General features: G+C 45.6%; 1 protein-coding gene across 5 annotated transcripts in view; it reads right to left on the reverse strand.

Annotated features, from left to right (window-relative positions):
* The window catches only part of CDK14 (cyclin dependent kinase 14), a 1,134,790-nt gene that overhangs the window by 980,616 nt on the left and 129,140 nt on the right, over window positions 1-25,034 (reverse strand). For 3 of the 5 annotated variants that reach the window (XM_063921441.1, XM_063921436.1, XM_063921437.1), the window contains exon 1: window positions 21,257-21,896. The exons of the other annotated variants lie outside the window; for them this stretch is intronic. In XM_063921441.1, coding sequence (XP_063777511.1) covers window positions 21,257-21,347 — 91 coding nt within the window. In that variant the 5' untranslated portion in view covers window positions 21,348-21,896. Of the gene's footprint in view, window positions 1-21,256; window positions 21,897-25,034 lie in introns of those variants that run through there. 5 annotated transcript variants of the gene reach the window in all.

Here is a 25,034-nt window from a genome sequence, read left to right on the forward strand (position 1 = left end):
AGCGGCACTGCAGGGTGCAGGGCGCGCGGTGGGGGGGGGGGCTGGGCAGCATTAAAACACCTTTTTAAAGGCTGGCAGAGTGATATTGAAGTTCTTGGCACTAAATTCATACCCAGCTCTCATCAGCGCCATTTTCTCTCCAGGAGCTGCAGAGACGCTGGTCCTTCCTCACCACTGCTATCACAAGTGACAGGGTGCAAAACGGGGGGGGGGGGGGGGGGGGCACAGCAAATTTGGTGCGCTGCAGGGTCTGAGGCAATATATATATATATAAAGTTTTAGAACCGGGACAGGCGCTGTGTTGTGAGCTGGCAAACTCCCTCTGTGTTTCTCTGACAGGCTTTACTGTGGGTCTGTCCCCCTTTTGGCCCAGTGTGTCTGTGGGTGTCGGTACAGGTGTGTCGGCATGTCTGAGGCGGAGTGCTCTTCCCAGGAATAGACTGTGCTGTGGGAGTGACCCTGCACCGCCGACTCCTGACTGGGTAAATGTGTTGAATGCTTTGAATGCTAATGTGGCTCTTATTAATAAGAGACTAGATCAGCGGTGGCCAACCTGTGGCTCTTGAGCCGCATGTGGCTCTTTCTTTATTCAAATGTGGCTCCCAACACTCTAAATCATGTGACCACAACTGATACAGAAACCACTACACTCCAGCCAGACACCCACAAGCAAACAGAGGACACATTAGGGACTGCTGCAATGGCACAAGTTGATGGGGGGGCTGTAGTGATACATGAGGGTGGGCTAGAGTGACACATGGCAGAGCTGGCTGGAGAGACACAGGATGGTCCTGGAAGTAGTGACACATGGGAGATCTGGCTGGAGTGACATAGGAGGGTGGTAGCAGGAGTGACACATGGGGGAGCTTGCTGGAGTGACAGGAGGGTGTTGGCTGGAGTGACGCATGGGAGAGCTAGCAGGAGTGACACAGGAGAGCTGGCTGGAGTGACATAGGAGGGTGCTAGCAGGAGTGACACAGGAGAGCTGGCTGGAGTGACATAGGAGGGTGCTAGCAGGAGTGACACATGGGGGACAGGCTGGAGTGACACATGGGGGAGCTGGCTGGAGTGACACTGCCGGGTCTTGGCAGTAGTGACACATGGGAGACCTGGCTGGAGTAACACAGCAGGGTCTTGGCAGTAGTGACACATGGGAGAGCTGGCTGGAGTGACATGGGGGAGCTGGCTGGAGTGACATAGGAGGGTGCTAGCAGGAGTGACACATGGGGGAGCTGAAGTTTATTATGTGAATCTGCCTTTTTCAATTATTTTTTGTGAATGTGGCTTTTTCAATGGATCTGGCTTTAAAAAATTTAATTTTATGTCGTTCTGACTTTTTCAATGTATTTTATACCAGGGGTGTGGTCTAGCAAGCACAAGGCCACATTCCATTTTTGCATGCACGCCATCGGCTCTTTGACGTACCTAACAAGGTTTTTTGGCTCTTTGTCACTGACTGGTTGGCCACCCCTGGACTAGATAAATATGAATCTCAGAACCAGGTATGGAAGAAATCGGTGGAGGATGTGTTATCACAGGTACAGACCCCCTCGGGGTCACATAAATGTTCGTTTGCAGAGTTAGCAGACACAGATACCGACACGGACACTGACTCTAGTGTCAACTATAGGGATACCAGATTAGACCCAAAATTGGCAAAAAGCATTCAGTACATGATTGTGGCAATAAAAGACGTGTTGCATATCTCAGAGGACCCTGCTGTTCCTGATACTAGGGTCTGTATGTTTAAGGGAAAGAAACCTGAGGTAACGTTTACTCCCTCTCATGAACTGAATGCCCTTTTTGAAAAAAATTGGGAAAATCCTGACAGAAAGTTTCTGATTCCCAAAAGGATTCAAATGGCGTATCCGTTCCCCTCTGGGGATAGAGAGAAGTGGGAGTCACCTCCCACTGTAGACAAGGCGCTGTCACGGTTGTCTAAAAAGGTGGCTTTACCGTCTCCTGACACGGCAGCCCTTAAGGATCCTGCGGATCATAGACAGGAAAATACGCTAAAATCCATTTACGTCACCACAGGTACACTACTCAGACCAGCTATTGCATCTGCGTGGGTGAGTAGTGCTATAGAAAAGTGGGCAGATAACTTGTCATCTGATATAGATACCCTGGATAGGGAGGCCATTCTTTTAACGCTAGGTTATATCAGGGACGCTGCAGCCTACTTAAAGGAAGCTGCGAGGGATATTGGCCTCTTGGGATCAAGGGCAAATGCCATGGCAGTCTCAGCTAGGAGAGCATTGCGGATTCATCAATGGAATGCTGATGCTGACTCTAAAAAAGCTATGGAGTCTCTACCGTATAAAAGGTGGTGTATTGTTTGGTGAAGGTCTCGCGGAGTTGATATCTACGGCTACCGCGGGTAAGTTGTCATTTTTGCCTTATGTTCCTCCACAACAAAAGAAAGCTCACCACTTGCAGATGCAGTCCTTTCGGACAAATAAATACAAAACAGGCAGAGGTTATTCCTTCCTTGCTAATAGAGGAAGAGGAAAAGGTAAAAGATCTCCGGCCGTGGCCAGTTCTCAGGAACAGAAGTCCTCCACGGCTTCCATCAAATCCTCCGCATGACGCTGGGGCTCCTCTGCGGGAGTCCGCACCGGTGGGGGCACGTCTCATTCAGTCAACCCTGGGCTCGTTCGGCCCTAGACCCGTGGATTCTGGAAATAGTGTCCCAGGGGTACAAACTGGAGTTTCAAGACGTGCCCCCTCGACGTTTTTTCAAATCAGCCTTACCCGCTTCTCTTCCGAACATTTTTGCAATACAAAAATTGTGTCGGAATCAAGTTATTGTCAGGGTTCCCCCGGCACAACAGGGAGAAGGCTTTTATTCAAGCCTGTTTGTGGTCCCGAAGCCGGACGGCTCGGTCAGACCAATTCTGAACCTAAAATCCCTCAATCTTTACCTAAGAAAATTCAAATTCAAGATGGATCTCTCCGAGCAGTGATCTCCAGTCTCGAGGAAGGGGATTTCATGGTGTCGGTCGACATAAAGGATGCCTACTTACACATCCCCATATATATTCTCCGCATCAGGCTTACCTGCGGTTTGCTACTCAGGATTGTCATTACCAATTTCAGATGCTGCCGTTTGGTCTGTCCACGGCTCCGAGAATTTTTACCAAGGTAATGGCGGAAATGATGGTTCTCCTTCGCAAGCAAGGAGTCACAATTATTCCTTACCTGGACGATCTCCTGATAAAGGCGAGATCCAAAGACAAGCTGGAGCAGGACATTGCGCTCTCCCTGACAGTTCTGCAACAACACGGTTGGCTCCTAAACCTGCCGAAGTCACAGTTGAATCCGACGAAGCGGCTGTTGTTTTTGGGAATGATTCTGGACACAGAATTACAGAGAATTTTTCTTCCAGAAGAGAAGGCTCTGGAAATTCAGAGTTTGGTCAAACAAATTCTAAAACCAGCGAGAGCATCAATTCATCAATGCACTCGGCTGCTGGGGAAGATGGTGGCGGCCTACGAGGCCATTCAATTTGGCAGATTCCATGCCAGGGTGTTTCAGTGGGACCTGTTGGACAAGTGGTCCGGATCTCATCTGCACATACACCGGAAAATAATCCTATCCTCCAAGACCAGAATCTCACTCCTGTGGTGGCTGCACAGCTCTCACCTCCTAGAGGAACGCAGGTTCGCGATCCAGGACTGGATCCTAGTAACCACGTATACGAGTCTCCGAGGCTGGGGAGCAGTCACACAGGGGGAAAACTTAGAGGGAAAATGGTCAAGCCAGGAAGTTTGTCTACACATAAATGTTCTGGAGTTAAGGGCCATTTACAACGGCCTCCTTCAAGCGGAACGTCTTCTTCGCAACCGGCCCGTCCTAATACAATCGGACAATATAACAGCAGTAGCGCACATAAACCGCCAGGGCGGAACAAAGAGAAGGGCGGCAATGGCAGAGGCCACAAAAATTCTCAGCTGGGCAGAAAGACATACAAGCGCTCTGTCAGCGATCTTTATTCCAGGAGTGGACAACTGGGAAGCAGACTTCCTCAGCAGACACGATCTCCATCCAGGAGAGTGGGGTCTTCATCAAGAAGTCTTCACAGAAGTGACAAGTCGTTGGGGAATTCCTCAAGTAGACATGATAGCGTCTCGCCTCAACAAGAAACTTCAGAGATATTGTTCCAGGTCGAGGGACCCTCAAGCAATAGCGATGGACGCTGCAACTCATTCCAAAGGTGTTAAAGATCATAAGAAGAACAAAGGTTCAGGTGATCCTCATTGCTCCGGACTGGCCAAGGAGGGCTTGGCATCCAGATCTTAAGGAATTACCACGGCTACGTTTGACGGCTTGTCGGTTGAACGCCGGATCCTAGCCCGAAAGGGTATTCCCAGTGAAGTTATTCCCACACTTCTTCAGGCTAGAAAAGGAGTAACGTCTATACATTATCACCATATTTGGAGAAAATATGTGTCTTGGTGTGAAGCCAAGAAGGCTCCTATGGAAGAATTTCAGCTAGGGCATTTTCTCCATTTTCTGCAAGCAGGTGTGGATGCGGGTCTAAAGTTAGGCTCGATTAAAGTACAAATTTCGGCCTTATCGGTTTTCTTTCAGAAACAATTGGCCTCCTTTCCAGAAGTTCAGACTTTCGTGAAAGGAGTTTTGCACATCCAACCTCCATGGCACAATGGGATCTTAACGTGGTGTTGCATTTTCTTCAATCTCATTGGTTTGAACCTTTACAGAAGGTTGAGTTAAAAATTCTCACTTGGAAAGTGGTCATGCTGTTGGCCTTGGCATCCGCAAGGCGGGTGTCTGAGTTAGCGGCTTTGTCTCACAAGAATCCTTATTTAATTTTCCATGAGGATAGAGTGGAGTTGAGGACTCGTCAACAATTTCTGCCGCAGGTGGTTTCATCGTTCTACATGAACCAGCCTATTGTGGTACCAGTGGCTACTGACACCTTCCAGGAGTCAAAATCTCTCGATGTTGTCAGGGCCTTGAAGATTTATGTCGCCAGAACGGCTCCACTTTGGAAAACGGAAGCTCTGTTTATCCTGTATGCTGCCAACAAGATTGGAACGCCTGCTTCCAAGCAGACTATTGCGCGCTGGATCTGCAATACGATTCAGCATGCTCATTCTACGGCTGGATTGCCGTTACTGAAATCAGTGAAGGCCCACTCTACCAGGAAAGTGGGCTCATCCTTGGCGGCTGCCCGAGGAGTCTCGGCATTACAACTCTGCTGAGCAGCTACTTGGTCGGGTTCAAACACTTTTGCGAAATTTTACAAGTTTGATACCCTGGCTGATGAGGACCTCATGTTTGGTCAATCGGTGCTGCAGAGTCATCCGCACTCTCCTGCCCATTCAAGAGCTTTGGTATAAACCCCATGGTTCTTGAAGCGTCCCCAGCATCCTCTAGGATGTATGAGAAAATAGGATTTTAATACCTACCGGTAAATCCTTTTCTTTTAGTCCATAGAGGATGCTGGGCGCCCGTCCCAGTGCGGACTCTATCTGCAGTTATTAGTTATGTTTACACACAGGTTGTGTTACGTTGTAGTCAGCCTGTTGCTGACATTGTTCATGCCGTTGACTGGGTTTCTGTTAAATGCCATGTTGTACGGCGTGCTTGAGGTGTGAGCTGGTATGTATCTCACCTTATTTAACAATAAATCCTTTCCTCGAAAATGTCCGTCTTCCTGGGCACAGTTCCTGTAACTGGAGTCTGAAGGAGGGGCATAGAGGGAGGAGCCAGTTTACACCCCTTTCAAAGTCTTAAAGTGCCCATGTCACCTGCGGTTCTCCTGTCTATACCCCATGGTTCTTTAAGCGTCCCCAGCATCCTCTACGGACTAAGAGAAAAGGATTTACCGGTAGGTATTAAAATCCTATTATTGCAGAAGATAGCGATGATGAGATATTCTAACTATGCAGTTTAACACCCAATAATTAATAAATGGGCCCCACAAAAAGAGATGATTTTATGGATACTGAGGATTTTTATGCACACGACATGCAGGTAAAAAAAAAAAAAAAAAGCAGTAGAGTTTAGTTTTGATTTTACTCCTATTTACTATGAAGTCTGATGTCTCTGGCATACTGCACAAGGCACGGACACAGTTGAATGTGATTATTTTACTGATCTCTATGACCTACTAATGACTGTACGTAGTTACCGGATTGTGACAGTCATATGTTTATATATTTTTGTGACATTCTGTTCGGCAACGCAATAGAATCCGGTCATCTCTAGACTATAACCGGTTTAACACCCGTGTACATACTCTAAGTGCTGATTATGTCACAGTGGAAAACTTGTGTCCTCTAAGCACTGAGGGGGAAATTTACTAGCCTGCGGTTTTGTCATAGCACAGGGCAGAGGTTTTTTTTAAACCATAAAATTTACATAAGACAAAGACCCTCATTCCGAGTTGTTCGCTCGCTAGTTGTTTTTTACAGCCGTGCAAAAGCTAAGCCGCCACCCTCTGGGAGTGTATCTTAGCTTAGCAGAAGTGCGAACGAAAGGATCGCAGCGCTGCTACAAAAAAAGATTGTGCAGTTTCTGAGTAGCTCGAGACCTACTCCTAGCTTGCGATCACTTTAGACTATTTAGTTCCTGTTTTGAAATCACGAACACGACCTGCGTTCGCCCAGCCACGCCTATGTTTTTTCAGCCACTCCTGTGTTTTTATCTGGCACGCCTGCGTTTTTACACACACTCCCCGAAAACGGTCAGTTACCACCCAGAAACACCCATTTCCTGTCAATCACTCTGCGGTCAGCAGTGCGACTGAAAAGCGTCGCTAGACCTTGTGTGAAACTGCAATGGCTTTTGGGAAAGTACGTCGCGTGTGCGCATTGCGCACCATACGCATGCGCAGAAGTGCCGATTTTTTGCCAGATCGCTGTACTGTGAATGAAAACAGCTAGTGATCAACTCGGAATGAGGGCCATAAGCTCTAGGAAACAGGCAGAAACCTCCATGATATTAAACACCACAATACACAAAGCATTTCTGCTTTTTGGGATGTAAAGAACACAAACCATCCGATTTACCAAGGTGCGGCTATATAGACCGCCGGAACAACTGCCAGAGAGAAGAGGTGGTTATGACAGGCGAGGTAGAACAGAAGGGGAGGCACTATACACTTATTAATAAGGAGGGCAATCATTATTTATTGATCAAGGCGGAAAGCTATTTTTCGAATATTAGGAGAACTCAGTAATATGTGACTATATTAAAAGGGAAAGAAGATATTCACATTATTATAAAAGTGCAATATTATTTAATAATTAAATTATTCAACAATTTATTAGCACTGTTTACAGTGACAGGAAATAAGTGTTATCCCACCATACATAATTATTGCCCCTAATTTAATATTAATACTACCCTCAATATAATCACATTTAAACTACCGGTAAATTCTTTTTCTCCTAGTCTGTAGAGGATGCTGGGTACTCCGTAAGGACCATGGGGATAGACGGGCTCCGCAGGAGACATGGGCACTAAAAAGAACTTTAGATATGGGTGTGCACTGGCTCCTCCCTCTATGCCCCTCCTCCAGACCTCAGTTAGAGAAACTGTGCCCAGAGGAGACGGACAGTACGAGGAAAGGATTTTTGTTAATCTAAGGGCAAGATTAATACCAGCCCACACCATCCACACCGTATAACATGGAATATACGAACCAGTTAACAGCATAAAACCAAACAGCATCAGTCCGAGACTGATCAAAACTGTAACATAACCCTTAAGTAAGCAAAAACTATATACAAGTCTTGCAGATGTAGTCCGCACTGGGACGGGAGCCCAGCATCCTCTACGGACTAGGAGAAAAAGATTTACCGGTAGGTTTAAAATCTTATTTTCTCTTACGTCCTAGAGGATGCTGGGGACTCCGTAAAGGACCATGGGGATTATACCAAAGCTCCAAAACGGGCGGGAGAGTGCGGATGACTCTGCAGCACCGATTGAGCAAACATGAGGTCCTCATCAGCCAGGGTATCAAACTTGTAGAACTTCGCAAAGGTGTTTGAACCCGACCAAGTAGCAGCTCGGCACAGCTGTAAAGCCGAGACACCTCGGGCAGCGGCCCAAGAAGAGCCCACCTTCTTAGTGGAATGGGCCTTTACAGAATTTAGTAACGGCAATCCAGCCGTAGAATGAGCCTGCTGAATCATGTTACAGATCCAGCGAGCAATAGTCTGCTTCGAAGCAGGAGCGCCAACCTTGTCGGCTGCATACAGGACAAACAGTGCCTCTGTTTTCCTAACTCGGGCCGTTCTGGCCACATAAATTTTCAATGCCATGACCACATCAAGGGACTCGGAATCCTCCAAGTCCCGTGTAGCCACAGGTACCACAATAGGTTGGTTCATATGAAAAGAAGAAACCACCTTGGGCAAAAATTGAGGACGAGTCCGCAACTCTGCTCTATCCACATGGAAAATCAGATAGGCGCCTTCGTGAGATAAAGCCGCCAACTCGGACACTCGCCTTACCGATGCCAAGGCCAACAACATGACCACTTTCCAAGCGAGATATTTTAATTCCACCGTTTTAAGTGGCTCAAACTAGTGAGACTTAAGGAACCGCAACACCACGTTGAGGTCCCAGGGTGCCACTGGAGGTACAAAAGGAGGCTGGATATGCAGCACTCCCTTTACAAAAGTCTGGACTTCTGGGAGAGAAGCCAATTCCTTCTGAAAGAAAATGGATAGGGCCGAAATCTGAACCTTAATGGAGCCTAATTTTAGGCCCAAATTCACTCCCGTTTGTAGGAAGTGAAGGAAACAGCCAAAAGGAATTCTTCCGGAGGAGCATTCCTGGACTCACACCAAGATACGTACTTTCTCCATATACGGTGATAATGTTTCGCTGTCACGTCTTTCCTAGCCTTTATCAGAGTAGGAATGACCTCATCCGGAATGCCCTTTTCCGCTAGGATCCAGCGTTCCACCGCCATGCCGTCAAACGTAGCCACGGTAAGTTTTGGAACAGACAGGGCCCCTGCTGTAACAGCATTTCAGTGAGCATTTCCTGCAGATCCGGATACCAGGCCCTTCGCGGCCAATCTGGAACAATGAGAATTGCCTGTACTCCTCTTCGTCTTATGATTCTCAATATCTTTGAGATGAGCGGAAGAGGAGGGAACTCATAGACCGACTGAATAACCCATGGTATCACCAGGGCGTCCACCGGTCTGAGTAAGGTACCAGTATGTGTGTAAATAGACTTCAAGGTAGTCTCCTGCCTGCGATCAGCAGGATCCTTGAGGGATGCCGTATCTTGAGATGGCAGCGCTACCTTTTTCGATAAGCGTGTAAACGCTTTGTCCACCCTCGGGGAGGATTCCCACCGTATCATGTCCTTAGTCGGGAAAGGATACGCCATAAGAATCATTTTGGGAATCTGCAGTTTTTTATCTGGAGATTCCCAAGCCTTTTCAAATAATTCGTTTAGCTCATGAGATGGAAGAAAGGTTACCTCAGGTTTCTTTTCTTTAAACATGTGGACCCTCGTGTCAGGAACAGAGGGCTCATTCGTGATATGCAACACCTCTTTTATAGCAATAATCATATAATGAATACTTTTAGCCAATTTTGGCTGCAACTTTGCATCATCGTAGTCGACACTGGAATCAGAATCTGTGTCGGTATCCGTGTCTACTATTTGGGATAGTGGGCGCTTTTGAGACCCAGGAGGTCCCTGTGACATAGTGAAAGGCAGGGCTAAACTCCCTGTACATTCCCTGGACTCAGCTTTGTCCAACCTTTTGTGCAATAAATTCAAATTTGCATTTAAAACATTCCCCATATCCAACCAGTCAGGTGTCGGCGTTGCCGACGGAGACACCACACTCATTTGCTCCACCTCCTCCCTAGAAGAGCCTTCCGCTTCAGACATGCCGACACACGCGTACCGACACACCACACACTCAGGGAATTCTCTATCTGGAGACAGTTCCCCCACAAGGCTCTTTGGAGAGACAGAGAGAGAGTATGCCAGCACACACCCAGCGCCAATGACCCAGGGAAACAAATTACCCAGATAGCGTTTTTTACAATTATATATATATAACACTGCGACAAATTATGTGCCCCCCCCTCTTTCAAACCCTCTGTCACCGTGTTCAGCAGAGGAGAGTCCGGGGAGCCAGCTTCTCAGCGTGTGCTGTGGAGAAAATGGCGCTGGTGAGTGCTGAGGATCAAGCCCCGCCCCCTCAGCGGCGGCCTTCGGTCCTGCTCGATTGTTTTGAAAAACTGGCGGGGGCTCTCATATATACCGAGCAAAGCCTATATATATATCCTAATATGCCAGAGAAGAGTTTTAATTGCTGCCCAGGGCGTTCCCCCTGCGCCCTGCACCTTTACAGTGCCTGCCGTGTGTGTGTTGTGTGGGAGCAATGGAGCGCAGCGTTACCGCTGCGCGTTACCTCAGTGAAGATCCGAAGTCTTCTGCCGCCTTTGAAGTCTTCTTTCTTCATACACTCACCCGGCTTCTATCTTCCGGCTCTGTGAGGAGGACGGCGGCGCGGCTCCGGTACGAACTGCAAGGAGAGACCTGCGTTCCGACTCCCTCTGGAGCTAATGGTGTCCAGTAGCCTAAGAAGCAGAGCCTAGCATTTAAGTAGGTCTGCTTCTCTCCCCTCAGTCCCACGATGCAGGGAGCCTGTTGCCAGCAGGCTCCCTGAAAATAAAAAACCTAACAAAATACTTTCTTTCAGGGAAACTCAGGAGAGCTCCCTGTAATGCATCCAGTCTCCTCTGGGCACAGTATCAAACTGAGGTCTGGAGGAGGGGCATAGAGGGAGGACCCAGTGCACACCCATATCTAAAGTTCTTTTTAGCGCCCATGTCTCCTGCGGAGCCCGTCTATCCCCATGGTCCTTACGGAGTCCCCAGCATCCTTTAGGACGTAAGAGAAATAATAATTGTTACTTCCCCCTAAATAAAAATATTGTCGTAATTCTCATTAAAATCTTGTATCTTCTGCAAACGTTGCCCATAACAGTGCCTACTTCCTTTTTCACTACTTTGCAGTCATCTGTTGGCCGTTTTATTTGGGGGCAGAGAGGGCACCGACTCTCCCAATTCACACTGACACGTACTCGTAAGGAAGGTGGCCTACAATTACCTCACTTTATTAGTTATTATTACGCTGTGCACCTGTCCAGAGTCCTGAATGTCTAGATCCCCCTATACTAAGCAGTGGCCGCCGATAGCTGAATAGTCCGTGGGGACTCCTTCACTAATTCTTGCCTGGCTTAAAAAAAAAATCCACGCATAAAACATCCCACCCTAGATCCGACCCTTAAGATATGGAAGAAATTTAGGTACTTAGATTCTTTCAGCCCGATCCCCTCCTTGCCGACGCCTTTATTGTTCAATCCAGACCTACCCGCTAATACTCTCTCTCTCCGACATCAGTATGGGCTAAAGCTGGCATCTCTCAGTTGAGTCACCTGATTGGTCCGACGGGATTCCATCCCTTCGCAGACTTGCAACGATCTTGTAGTTTACCACCTAATTCTTTCTGGGCCTATCTACAAATTCGGCATTATGTTGCTGCAACACCAGCTCGCGCGGTGGGATGGAGGCCGACGGTTTTCGAATCCTTGTGTCTCTCTGAAAATCTGCCACGACACATAATATCTTTATTGTACAAACATTGCCTCGCGAACACTCCCACTCGACCCCTGGCATTCGTAACAGCGTGGCAAGAGGACTTAGGTGGGTAGTTGACCTCTGACCAATGGTCACGCATTTTTCAGTTCACATTTGCCAGTTCGCCTTCACTTCAAGTATTGGAGACTCAATACAAAGTGGTATCAAGATGGTATAGGTGCCCAGACCGAGTCCACCACATGTTTCTGAGTGTTCCGGATGTCTGCTGGAGGTGTGGCCGGTCTTGCGGCACTCCTTGCTATATTTGGTGGCAGTGCCCGGGACTGGCTTCGTTTTGGCAACGGGTTCACTCTATTACCAGGCGTATCACGGGGCTCCCCATACCAGAGAGTTTTGGCTACTTAACTTAATTGACCTTCCTCTATCCCAGTTTAAAAATTCTCTATTGCGACACTTAATGAATGCCGCTAGGGCGACCATTCCGTGCTTCTGGAGATCCCAGACACAGCCTCCCATTGCCAAGTGGTTCCAAAGAATCGATTACTATATGGTAATGGAGGACTTGACGTCTTCTTCCGTACAGTCTGCCTCTCGATTTGCAGTCGTCTGGTTTGATTGGCTGGAATTCAAAGGTACGCAGAAATACAAAACCTTTCTGCGACCCCCCTCCCCTATGTCATCATAGGGTCGCGATGATGATAGTGGTTCTTTCCTCTTTCTCTTTTCTCTCTCTTTTCCTTATCTTGTCTATCTTTTTTGCTTCCTGTGTTCTATTTTTTCTTGTGATTACTACTTGAAGATAACGCAGTTTATTATCCTAAGATACGTAAGCTAAGGATATCAAACATTACTTTCATTTTATTTTTTGTATTCTCAGTTTACGCTTGAAATGTCAGCACTTGTTACACTAATTCTTGTATTACATGCAATTCTTTTGTGTTGTGTATTGCTATTTCATTGTCAATAAAACACAATTTGCATTAAAAAAATATATATATTGTCGTCATAATTGTGAATTGTGCCTCTTATAATCCGAATGGTCAGATTGCTTTTCCAGAACATTCTCTAGTGGTTTCATGCTGGCGACTCAGAACGGATTGAAACGGTCGGCAGATACTATTATTAGTAGTGAAGCTTGTACTTTTGTGGGTGATGCCGTCATCAGGAGCAATACTTACTTTTCTGGACGTTTATCCTACTTTATACCCTTTCTATAAGCTCAGACATTATCACCTCATGGATTTCACTCACCAGAGATGGCTGCACATAGACATGAGTCTCAGACACTGGGGCAAGATCATTTATCAATGGAAACTTCATTTATCAGTGAGGAATGTATCCTTCAAACTGTCCTTCAACAGCCGAATGCTGATTTTCCTCCCCGGCAGTACCTTGTTAAGAAGAGGCACATGTCAGCCTCCTGAGATAAACCTTTTCTTCCAGACATACCGCACAGATCTGTGAGTAGAGGTATTGTACCTAGATGCACAGAGACAGCGGAGGTCACCTAAAAGGGCAAAATGGCCGCTCTGCAGCGCACCTACAGCTTAGGAATGTAGATTTTTTTTCCTGCCTGCATAGTTTTGCAAAGCAAAGCGGTCACACTTGCAGAGGAGCTGGAGGTTGCGCCTGTGCATCGTTGTGCAGAGCAATGCAGAGCTGAGATTTCACTTTGCAGAGCATGATTATAGGTATGAGGGGTGGAGAACATATTGTGGTGAGGAGGGGCACACGGCTATTGGTGTTCATGAACAGCAATTGAGTTTCGCACCAGCTCAGAGCCGAAGGAGATTGGGTCATTAATAATTCCTATGGGGTACACACAATAATTGGTTATTGGTGTTGTGTATTTGGGGTGATGGCCACATTATGTCACCAACACAAATTTCTATATTTACAGCTTTTAAAGCCCTACATAACCATAACACCTGGTGTTGGGCAAGAGAAGGGCGCAAGGTCAGGGGAGGGGATCTTCTTAAATAGCAAGGTGGGTACACACCAGAAGGATGGGCAATCGGGCCAGTGGTCGGAACGAATTCCCTTCGGCCCTGACCATGCCTGATTGCCCGTACACACCAGCCCGATGTAATGAAGGACGGAACGATCATTGTTCTGTCCTTCTTTGCAAAGAGCTGGGTCGCATTCAATAACTTCCGGCTGACTATGCACAGCCAACCGGAGGATGACGCATACGACCGGCGGGAGTGCGCAGCTATGCATACACACTAGACGATTACCGTTCCAATGCAGCAAATCAGTCCAATAATCGTTCTGGTGTGTACCCATCCTAAGTTTAGGAAAATACAAAACGGTATGACATTTTTTAAAAATACATGCCCGGACTTAGGGGCTAATTCAGGCTGGATCGCAAATCACGATCCAACTGGAAGTTTTACGATCGCCCACGCATGCGCCCGCACTTTCCGCAGGGGGGGCGCAGAAAATGCGATTGCCGTCCTCTGTTTCAGTTAACAAGCAGAAATTGTGATATGATCGCAATTTCTGCCTGTTTAAGGGGGGGGGAGTGCATGCTGGGTGGCCTGTGGCCTTGTCCAGCGATGGGCGGCCCCCAGCATGTGATCCAAAGGGTAGCAAATTCTGCTAATTAGCAGAATTTGCTATCCTTACTGAATGAGGTCCTTCATTTACACACAAATAAATAGGCTTAGCCAGAAATACAGTATTGGGTTTTGAGACAACAGCCTCAAGCCCTTCACGCAGGTGCCGTCCTAGAACACATAACTTGAAGCCGCAGTCCCGGTGTGGTCAGACAGACCGCAGATGATTGACACGTTCTTCCTGAAGACACAGGAAAGCACAGCCGATAGAATTCAGAAACATTCGGCAAAGTCATTATCCACATTACACAGGATGCAATAAAACAAAAGAGAAAAGAAAATCCAAAACGCATAAATGAAGATAATGTAGAAATACTCTAGCAGCCAGCTGAACCAATTTGAAATCTGAATAGACTATATTTATATAAGTTCCCATTTTATCTAACCCTTATTTTACTACATTCAGAAAACGAAACTTGCAATTTTTCTTTGAAGGAACCCAGGAAAGATTTTCAATTAGATCCAAAAGAAAAGTCCTGAACATTTGTACAAGATATATTGGGGACAAATAATATATATATATATATATATATATATATATATATATATATATATACACACACACACAGGTTGAGTATCCCATATCCAAATATTCCGAAATACGCAATATTCCGAAATACGGACTTTTTTTGTGTGAGAGTGAGATAGTGAAACCTTTGTTTTTTGATGGCTCAATGTACACAAACTTTGTTTAATACACAGTTATTAAAAATATTGTATAAAATGACCTTCAGGCTGTGTGTATAAGGTGTATATGAAACATAAATGAATTGTGTGAATGTAGACACACTTTGTTTAATGAACAAAGTTATAAAAAAATATTGGCTAAAATTACCTTCAGGCTGTGTGTATAAGGTGTATATGAAACATAAATGCATTCTGTGCTTAGATTTAGGTCCCATCACCATGATATCTCATTATGGTATGCACTTATTCCAAAATACGGAAAAATCCCATATCCAAAATACCTCTGGTCCCAAGCATTTTGGATAAGGGATACTCAACCTGTATATATATTATATATATATATATATATATATATATATATATATATATATATATATATATATATATATATATAAAATCAGTAAGCAACGTGAACCTCTCCAGCCATCAGATATCAGCTATCCCACAAATTTTTCCAGAGGTCTCCACTATGAATCTATACATTTTATAGCGACTATTGAAAAAGCCAACTTATATTCTTTGCAAAAATGAAAAATATTAACCATAAATACTTGGGTAAGAGATCGATGAAGCAGTGCACCCTAGTGGTGAAGCTATCATGAAAAGAACAGAAGTAAAGAACATTTCAAACAAAGAAGTTTTTTACAATTGTGTAATTGTAATACCACGTAAAAAGTACCACAGCACTAAACCACTAGGACTTCCGTATTTCTGTAGGCAAAAATAAAAAATTAAAAGGGTCACGCTGCTTCCATATAAATGTTGTATAAAATATATTTTATATATTCTGTTCAGGAGGCTGATATCTAGCAAATAATCGCTGCAAGTGATGGACTTCCGGGGGTTAAAAAAAAAAAATAAATTCAATCAGGACTGTCCTGTAAAATCTAGCATCCAAATATAACAGCTGCTCCTCCTCCTCCTCCTCCTCAGGCCAGAAAAATTGGATAATGGAGTATTATATAACATACACAATCTGAAATGCAGTTTACTCACAACACTAGGTACATTTCATGAGTGTAGGTCAACACTGTCCCAACGAACACACCCTCCTGCTTTCTGTAGACAAAACAAGCACACTTGTCCATGTCAGCAGCCGTCCACAGCCTGTATCATACATTAAAGTGGGGCCATCACATCATTTCATTCACTACTACTGATCACAACATTAAACTGCGTTGTCCATCACGCACAGTAGCTTCTATGATGTTTTATACAGCGGATCTTCAGGAAAGTGTCTAATGTCAGCAAGAGCTTGCAATCTAATGGGCGCTGAACGAGACGGTCTCTTTATAGAAAATCAGAACGATTGCAAAATTGAGAGAGAGAGGAAATCAGGGATGTATGGGACACACTGATCTAAGCACACAGGTTGGCATGGAGTAGACTGCACTATAACTTGTATACTGGGGCAGTACGGACGGTTTAATGGTTAACAATGCCCTCAACTGTGTGGCGTGTATATTCTCAGCGTGCTTGCGTGGGTTTCCTCTGGGTACTCCGGTTTCCTCCAACGATCCAAAAATATACTGGTAGGTTAATTGGCTCTCAACAAAAATTAACCCTAGTGTGTATGTGTGTGCGTGTACATGTGGTAGGGAATACAGAGTGTAAGCTCCACTGGGGCAGGGACTGATGTGAATGGCCAAATATTGGGGGTCATTCCGAGTTGATCGCTCGCTAGCAGTTTTTAGCAGCCGTGCAAACGCTATGCCGCCGCCCACTGGGAGTGTATTTTAGCTTAGCAGAAGTGCGAACGAATGGATCGCAGAGTGCCAGCAAAAAAAATATGTGCAGTTTCAGAGTAGCTCAATACCTACTCAGCGCTTGCGATCACTTCAGACCATTCAGTTCTGGATTTGACTTCACAAACCCGTCCTGCATTCGCCCAAACACGCCTGCGTTTTCCCTGGCACGCTTGCGTTTTTTCAAACACTCCCTGAAAACGTTCAGTTGACACCCAGAAACGCCCCCTTCATGTCAATCACTCTGCGGCAGCCAGTGCGACTGAAATGCATCGCTAGACCCTGTGTGAAAATACATTGTTTGTTGTACCCGTACGTCGCGCGTGCGCATTGCGCGGAACTGCCGTTTTTTAGCCTGATTGCTGCGCTGTGAACAAATGCAGCTAGCGATCAACTCGGAATGACCCCCATTCTCTGTAAAGCGCTGCGGAATATGTGTGCGCTATATAAATAACTGGTAATAAATAAATAATAATAAATACTATTCTATTTATGACGTTATAACAAGTGAAATAAGATCTGAAAACCTCCAATGGCCGAGCAGGGAGGTAATACACAGAGAGTGGTTTAAAAGAATAAATAGTCAAAAGGAGAATAAAAAAAAAAAAAAAAAAAAAAGGACTAGCTGTTCTACCCGCTCTTCGCACGGGAGTTTTTGATTTTCACGGTTGTAAATATAAACAAATGTACAAATTTGGTAAATCTATAGAGATGTAAATTGGAGACGTCTTAATGTAAGTAAATATTAATCCATGGTTCTTGGCGTTACCCGAGGAGCACCCGCAGCAGAAACAGTAAAAAGTGATAGGAGCATTTATGTAGTTTATGAAAGTCTACACACTGGAGGTGCAATCCAAATTTTGATCCGATTGTCCGTTTGGGCAACGCAAGGCACGCAAAGGTAATGATGTCACTATGTGACCCCCCCCCCCCCCTGATTATAATACATTCTGATTATGTAGTTTTCCTATTTCCCACCTGCAGAATACCTATGTTACATTTCAGCTTCCTAACATATCCGGAAGTAAGAGAATTAGTGATGAGTCAGTCAGTGAGTGAGGGCCTTCGTAATATATACATGCACACACACACATATATATATATATATATATATATATATATATATATATATATATACATACATATATATATATATTCTCCTTGTAGTTACATTATATTGTTTGATTTGTCACATACTACTGATCAGGTCTCTCGTTTGCCAGTGTTCAGTTGTTACTCAGGATGAGAATAGAATAGGGCCTTTATTACATGCATACACGTATACCCGCACATGTATACACTGGTCAGCAATGCTTATGTACCTAATTGCACACAGAAACAGCCACAGACCACAGTCCTACATTACGATACTCTGGGGCTCTGGAGGGCGTTTAAACAATGTAACCCATGAAGGTGTAATCATACAGACAATGTCAGTTCACAGAACTGTTTAAATCATAAAATTCAGCCATCTGTACTCCCAAATGTGAGAGAATGAAACAGCTGACAGTTTGCCCAGCAACAGGACGACAAAGGGTTAACGCAAGCTGTATCTGGTTACAAACGAAAGTGCTTGCCCGCATTCCACGCCAGCTGGTATTTAATGTCCCATTTTATATAGGAATCGATCTGGCCCTACGCATTTTGCAAGGATAACCACACTGCTGCACTCCATTAAAAATATCTATATCTTAAATGATGGGGATTATGAGTGAGTGCAAAGACTCGGATGCACACCAGCTGTGACAATGCCATTTATCATCATTTACACCTCACCACTGAAATAGGAGACAGAACGGGACGTAGACTGTTCTGCAGTAACAGTCTGAAAGGAGAGGATTCATATAAAATAAAATCACGTCTGCATGGGCACTAGCCGGGAGATGCGGGACTCCGAAACGCCAGGACTGTACACTATACTGGTCAATTAGGGTGTCCGCTAAACCCCAGGAACACTGCACAGTCCGCTATCAGCTGTTGTGAGGACAATGACCCTTGTATCTGGGGAATCATCAGAGTTGCAGACAGATGTTCTGCGGCTGATAACTTATAGACATTTCTCTATGGCAGTATAATGTATACTTGTATGTAAGGATTATACTTTGAAAACTTTTTTATAGTGTTTACAAGGCAGATGTATCATTTCCAGATACGTTACCCAGTATAAGGGCTCGCTGCATATTCGCTCAGCGTTGGAGAACAGCGCTTTACAGTGCCAGCCTGAGTAACTTATACAAGGAAAATCGGAAGTTTCAGAAATCCCCAGGGGAAGCCGGCACACAGATCACACTCCTTCAGCCGAGATTTGCAACAATGCAGAGAGGCACTGGGGAATGCCATATTGCACGGCAAATTAGGGGATATTGTGATTGACAGTGTGTATGATGGCTACATTACCATGCAATGCAAGTATACACAATACTGTGTGGTTACAGCAAAAAGGTTTCCATCAACTAAATAAACTCTCTTTAGCTGCTGCAGAACTACATGCCAGTTCAAACCCCAGTCTAATCTCTGGTCACAATTCGAGGCTTGCTAGCGCCTAATAATGTTCTATTACCGAGCAATTGGATGAAAGTGTAACCAAATACACTGAAACGTTTGGTCTGGCCTCTATATCTTATATATATATATATATATATATATATATATATATATATATATATATATATATATATATATATATATATATATATATATATATATATATATATATATATATATACACACACACACACACATATACACACACAAGGATGAAACGTAACGTTTTTTTTTACTTTTCTACATTTAACTGCAAGAACAGCATCTACAAGCCTCAGATCAGCCATTGGGGCACCACATTTCCCTGCATCTGTGCAATGTTACCCATCTCTTCACACCTCCATGTGCATTTACTGACAGTTGTGGGAGCAGCTATAAGTGACCGGCTCCGGGAGGATCTGCAGGAACAGAGACTTTGCACTGCAGCAGTCAGCATACATTATCTAGGATATTCTGGAATGTGCCAGCTTTCTGCACAGGAAGTGGTCAACTAGGAACCTCTTGATTGAATGAACTAAACAGAAAGATATCCCAGTCTACACAACAACATACAAAGTGACCAGAGGAGCTGGGAAGCACTTACAGCTGCACATGGTTGTTACAGTGTAGCACTTACATTTACCAAGGTCTGATTGAGCACATGCAATACTCAGTCTCATACCCAAGTTAGAGTTCTGCAACATCTGTCCCTACCCACCAGACATACAGTGCGGTTCATGTAAAAAGGGGAAGTTTATCTCAGGACACAGCAGACAGATGGAGGGAGGGCAGTAGCACAGAGACAGGTAAGTGGCACAGATTGGATGGAAGTAGCACAGAGAGGTAGGTAGCACAGACAGAAGTAGCAAAGAGACAGAGGGAAGTGGCACAGATGCACAAAGGTATCACATAGACAGAGGTAAGTAGCACAGTGAGTTTAGTAGCACAGACTGATGAAATATCACAGAGACAGGTAAGTAGAACAGAGAGATGGAGGGAAATATCACAGATAGAGAGGTAAGTAGTACAGACAGATGTTGGGGAGGATCACAGAAAGAGGTAAGTAGCACAGAGACAAAAGGTAAGTAGCACAGATGGCGGGAAGTAGAACAGAGGCAGGTAAGTGGCACAGACAGATTGGATGGGAGTAACACAGAAACAAATGTAGAGTGAGGGAGGGAAGTGTCACAGAGACAGAAGTAAGTAGCAAAGAGACAGAGGTAAGTAGCACATAGTGAGTTTAGTTGCACAGACTGAGAAAATATCACAGAGACAGGTAAGTAGAACAGAGAGATGGAGGACAGTATCACAGAGAAGTGGTGAGTAGCACAGACAGATGTTGGAGAGCATTACAAAAACAGAGGTAAGTAGCACAGGCAGACGAGGGGAGAATCATAGAGTGATGTGAGCAGCAGAAACAGAGAGAGGCAAGTAGCACACAGAGATGGAGGTAAGTAGCACAGGCAGATAGATGGGAGTATCACAGAGACAGATGGAGAGACATACAGAATCCTAGAGACAGAAGGAATTAGCACACAAAAGTAGCACAGAGACTGAGGTAAGTAGCAGTGTCAGGTAAGTAGCACAGAGACTGAGGTAAGTAGCAGTGTCAGGTAAGTTGCAGAGACAGAGGTAAGCAGTAGCACAGAGAGATGGAAAGACATACAGTATTCCAGAGACAGAGGGAAGTTGCACAAAGTGAGGTAAGTAATATGGTACTGATCCACATGGAGGTAAGTTGCACAGCCAGATAAAGGGACATACAGTATCAATCAGAGACCGAGGTAATAGCTCACAAAAGGTAAGTAGCTCAGAGACAGAGTTAAGTAGCACATAGGTAAATACTGGCACAGACAGACAGAGGGACGTACAGTATCACAGAGAATAAAAGGAAGTAGCCCACAAATGTAAGTAGCACAGAGACAGAGGTAAGTACTAGCACAGACAGATGGAGGGACGTACAGTATCATAGAGACAGAGGGTAGTACAGAGTGAGGTAAGCAGCACACAGGCAGATGGAAGGGAGAATCAGAGGTAAGTAGCACACAGGCAGATGGAGGCCACTTACCTAGTCGACTGAAACTCTCCGACAAAGTTCTCCGCAACTTTTTCATCTTGCTGAGCTTCTGAGCCGGCTGCGACCCAATCATGTCACACATGTGTGCAGGGGGCTGTATACACACAGCGGCAGCGGCGATCCCGGAGTGATGTGCCTCTGCGCTCTCTGCCCCCTTCTCCTGCAGCCAGCGGGACAGGGCTCAGCTCCTGCACACAGTCGCTACTGCCCAGATAAACTGACTCATTTTCTCGGGATGTCTATTTGCAAAAAAAAAAAAATGTTCCCCTCCAAAAAAATGGAATAAAATCCAAATTAACACAATTGCTGCGACACAGGGAAATATCTATGATAAAAGTATATTTAAATAGGCGAAAGGAAAGAAGCCTAGGACGGTTCTGCAGCCAGGATGCAGGAAACAGGCAATGGCATTAGCTGGTCCTTCTGCTGCTACTTGCACAGCCCAGTGCTCTGCCTGTGCTGGGCTCCCACCCCCTCCTATGTCTTCGTCATTGTAGTGTTTATATTCTGAGCTTGGATGATGAAGCAGATCCAGGAGCCGGCTTGTAGCTAGCTACAGAAAGGGTGTTAGCTCTGTGGTCTCCTGTAGCAGAGCACAGCCTGCAATACTGATACTGTAGCTCCACTGAGCCATCTAGTGGCAGAAATGGGGTAGCACAGCTTGGTCTACTGTGGTCACTCATTATGGAGCTCAGCTGTGTGAGCAGAACACCACCAGGCCTATTAAGATTTTGATGAGTATTCATTAAGGTTCTGCATTAAAATGGAGATGTGGTCGCTTTACATTTCAGGTTGCTAGACAATCAATATCATGCATGATGCACATTGGGAGGCTGAATGTGTGCATGCACACTGTAGTTGATTCTTTGCGTGAGTGGCGTTTAAACCAGGCGAGCGTTCGCAGCAAAATATACTATAAGCTTCTTCTATGTTCTTTCCGGAATTCATCTTGTGTTTCTATAAATCGTCTTGTAAAAGGATCTTATGATCACCATATGGATCTGTGATTGCACCTAGCCCTTATTTAGTGATGATTAATAAGCCCTACACACTGGCCGATTACACTGAGAGATATGAACGATCTCGTTCATTAATGAACAAGATATCGTTCATATCTTTCAGTGTGTATGCACCGACGATGAATGATGTGCGGCCCCGTGCTCGTTCATCGTTAGTACCGGCTTGTTTATTGGGCCCTACACTTTGCAATCCACCGCCGAGCTGCCCGATGGCGGATATGGCCGACGGGCGACCCGGCGGCGGGGGGGCAGTAAGGGGGAGAATGAAGTTTCTTCACTCCCCCCATCACCCGGCTCCATAGCAGTGCAGGCAAATATAGATGAGATAGTCCAATACTGGCCTGCATGCCCAAGCGACGGGGCACCAGCGATGAGCGAACGCGGGTCCGCGTATCGTTTATCGCTGGTACCTCCACACTGAAAGATATGAACGGTATCTTGTTAATTAATGAACAAGATCGTTCATATCTTTCAGTATTATCGCCCAGTGTGTAGGGCCCATATGCCTGCAAGTCAATATGGACAATCTCGTCCATATTAGCAAGTAGGGCTATGGGGCCAGGTGACAGGAGGCGTGAAGAAACTTCACTCCCCTCGTCACCCCCTGTAGAGCAGCGGTGAATAGACACTGTGCGCATGCGCACAGCATCTATTTACGGAGACAGAGGGACTGGGGGCATGCCAGCAGCTCACAGAGCGCTGGCCATGCCCCCATAGTGAGGGAAAATGGGGGGGTGCCTCGCGATAGTGGCATTATCGTGAAGCCATGCCCCTTTTCTCTGAATCCACTCCCCCTTTTCCGGCGGGCGCGGCTTTGCCGCACTGCAGTCCCGCTTCCTGCCTAATCAAAGTTGGGAGGTATGCATAGTGTGTATGCTCAATTGCATGTTCATGTGCGTTGTCCCCAGGGCTGTACTAAGCCTTGGGGGTGCCCGGGGCACTTAAGACAGGGGGGCCTCGGTGCATGGTGTATATTATATTGGGCATACCTCCCAACATGTCCCATTCCAGGAGGTACAAAATGCTCTCTACCTGGACTTCTCACTTAATATATGATTGGCGTCACCTGTGTTGAACTACTTAATTGATATAGGTATTTCAACACAGGTGACTGCAATCATAAATTAAGAAGGAAGTCCTGGTAGAGAGCATGTTATCCCTCCTGGAATGGGTCATGGTGGGAGGTATGGATTGTGTATATTAAATTTAAAACAATGGTGTATATTAGTTTTAAACTAATACTTTAATAATGGCTGGGTACTGTTTATAGCTCCACCTAATTGAAAGACAACTATTATATAACATTTTCAGACAACTTAACCTTAAAATACACATACAGAAATAAAATAAATTTATCTTGTCACATGTTGTCGCAAGAATAGCAACAGCCTCTGTACTACTTACACACTGGGACAGGACTCAGACTCTGTGTGTGTCTATCTCTAGACCCAAATGGTTTAGTTGCATAACAGTTTACACAAGACTCAGACACCCAAGCAGGGAAGAGGATAAGCTGGGATCTCTGTGTCACTTACAGCTCTCTCCATCCTCCTATCTCTCCTCTGGTCAGAAAGCTCTGTTGGTAGCTCATGAAACACGATACTCCTGTGTCTCTGCCTGCACTGCATACTATCCTGCTCACATTCTGGCTGTTGTTTCTGCTGCTGCTGCTTAAGAGGGAAAGCTAATGATGTCAGTGTGCTCTGTCCGGGGGGCCCCCTGACAAAGGGGGGCCCAGGGTAAAGTATGCCCTGCATCCCCCCCTTAATCTGGCTATGGTCGTCCTATCTCATGTGCTGCACGTCAGATGGGCCAATCCCACTGCCGGCATGCAAGTGAATTTGGGGTGGAAGGATATGTTGCATGTACGCCGGATCATGCAGTGTGTACAGCCAACCGATATATCCTTCCATCAGGCGTCAGTCGGCTGGAATACATTGAGGATTTCATTGCAGAGTGATTGACAGGAAGGGACCGTTTGGCCAGTAAAAACCCAGGCTTGTCATGGATGTTTTTGGGGTATGTATCAGTTCAGCCACGATCATCTATGTAGAGAAACATGGCGCAGACAGTCTTTGTGACCATAGAGCTAAGCGAGCAGTCAATGGGGGTTATTCCGAATGGGTTGGAAATGCGCCTGCGCGGCACCTGCAATGCACACGCACGTTTTTGCCCAGCGACAGCCATCACCGGGCAATGACCAGAAGAAGAAAGTGATCGCTAGCGCGATCACAAGAAGATTGACAGCGGGGAGGCATTCCGGGGCGGAAACTCACCGTTTTCCGGGCGTGGGGATCCGAATGCAGGCATGTCTAGGCGTTTGGAGGGCGGTTGTCTGACGTCAATTCCAGGACTTTCATCGCTGGATCCGTCGCACTGGGTAAGTAACTGCAGGGCTAGTCTTGTTCTGCACAAAACTTTTTTAGCATAGCAGGGCTGCACAAGTGATCACAGCTCTGCTATGCTAAAATACACTCTCCCGTAGGCGGCGTCTAGTTGATTGCACGAGCAGCAAAAAGTTGCTACGTGCGATCAACTCGGAATGACCCCCAATATTCCTTGTTATCATGTGTAGGCTGCGTATGAGTATGCAGTTGCTAATAGCTTTGTGATGGCTCCGGTGGGCATCTATAGTCTTTTCTGGGCGGCAGCTTCACTTGCGGTAATTAGCAATTCCGTAGCCTAAAAATTTGCAGCTGCGTAGGCAAGTGTGTACAAACATGATTTAGGCCCTGTGCTGCAGGGAATCT

Source organism: Pseudophryne corroboree, chromosome 5 (assembly GCF_028390025.1).
Source record: "Pseudophryne corroboree isolate aPseCor3 chromosome 5, aPseCor3.hap2, whole genome shotgun sequence".
In the NCBI taxonomy this organism is placed as follows: Eukaryota; Metazoa; Chordata; class Amphibia; order Anura; family Myobatrachidae; genus Pseudophryne; species Pseudophryne corroboree.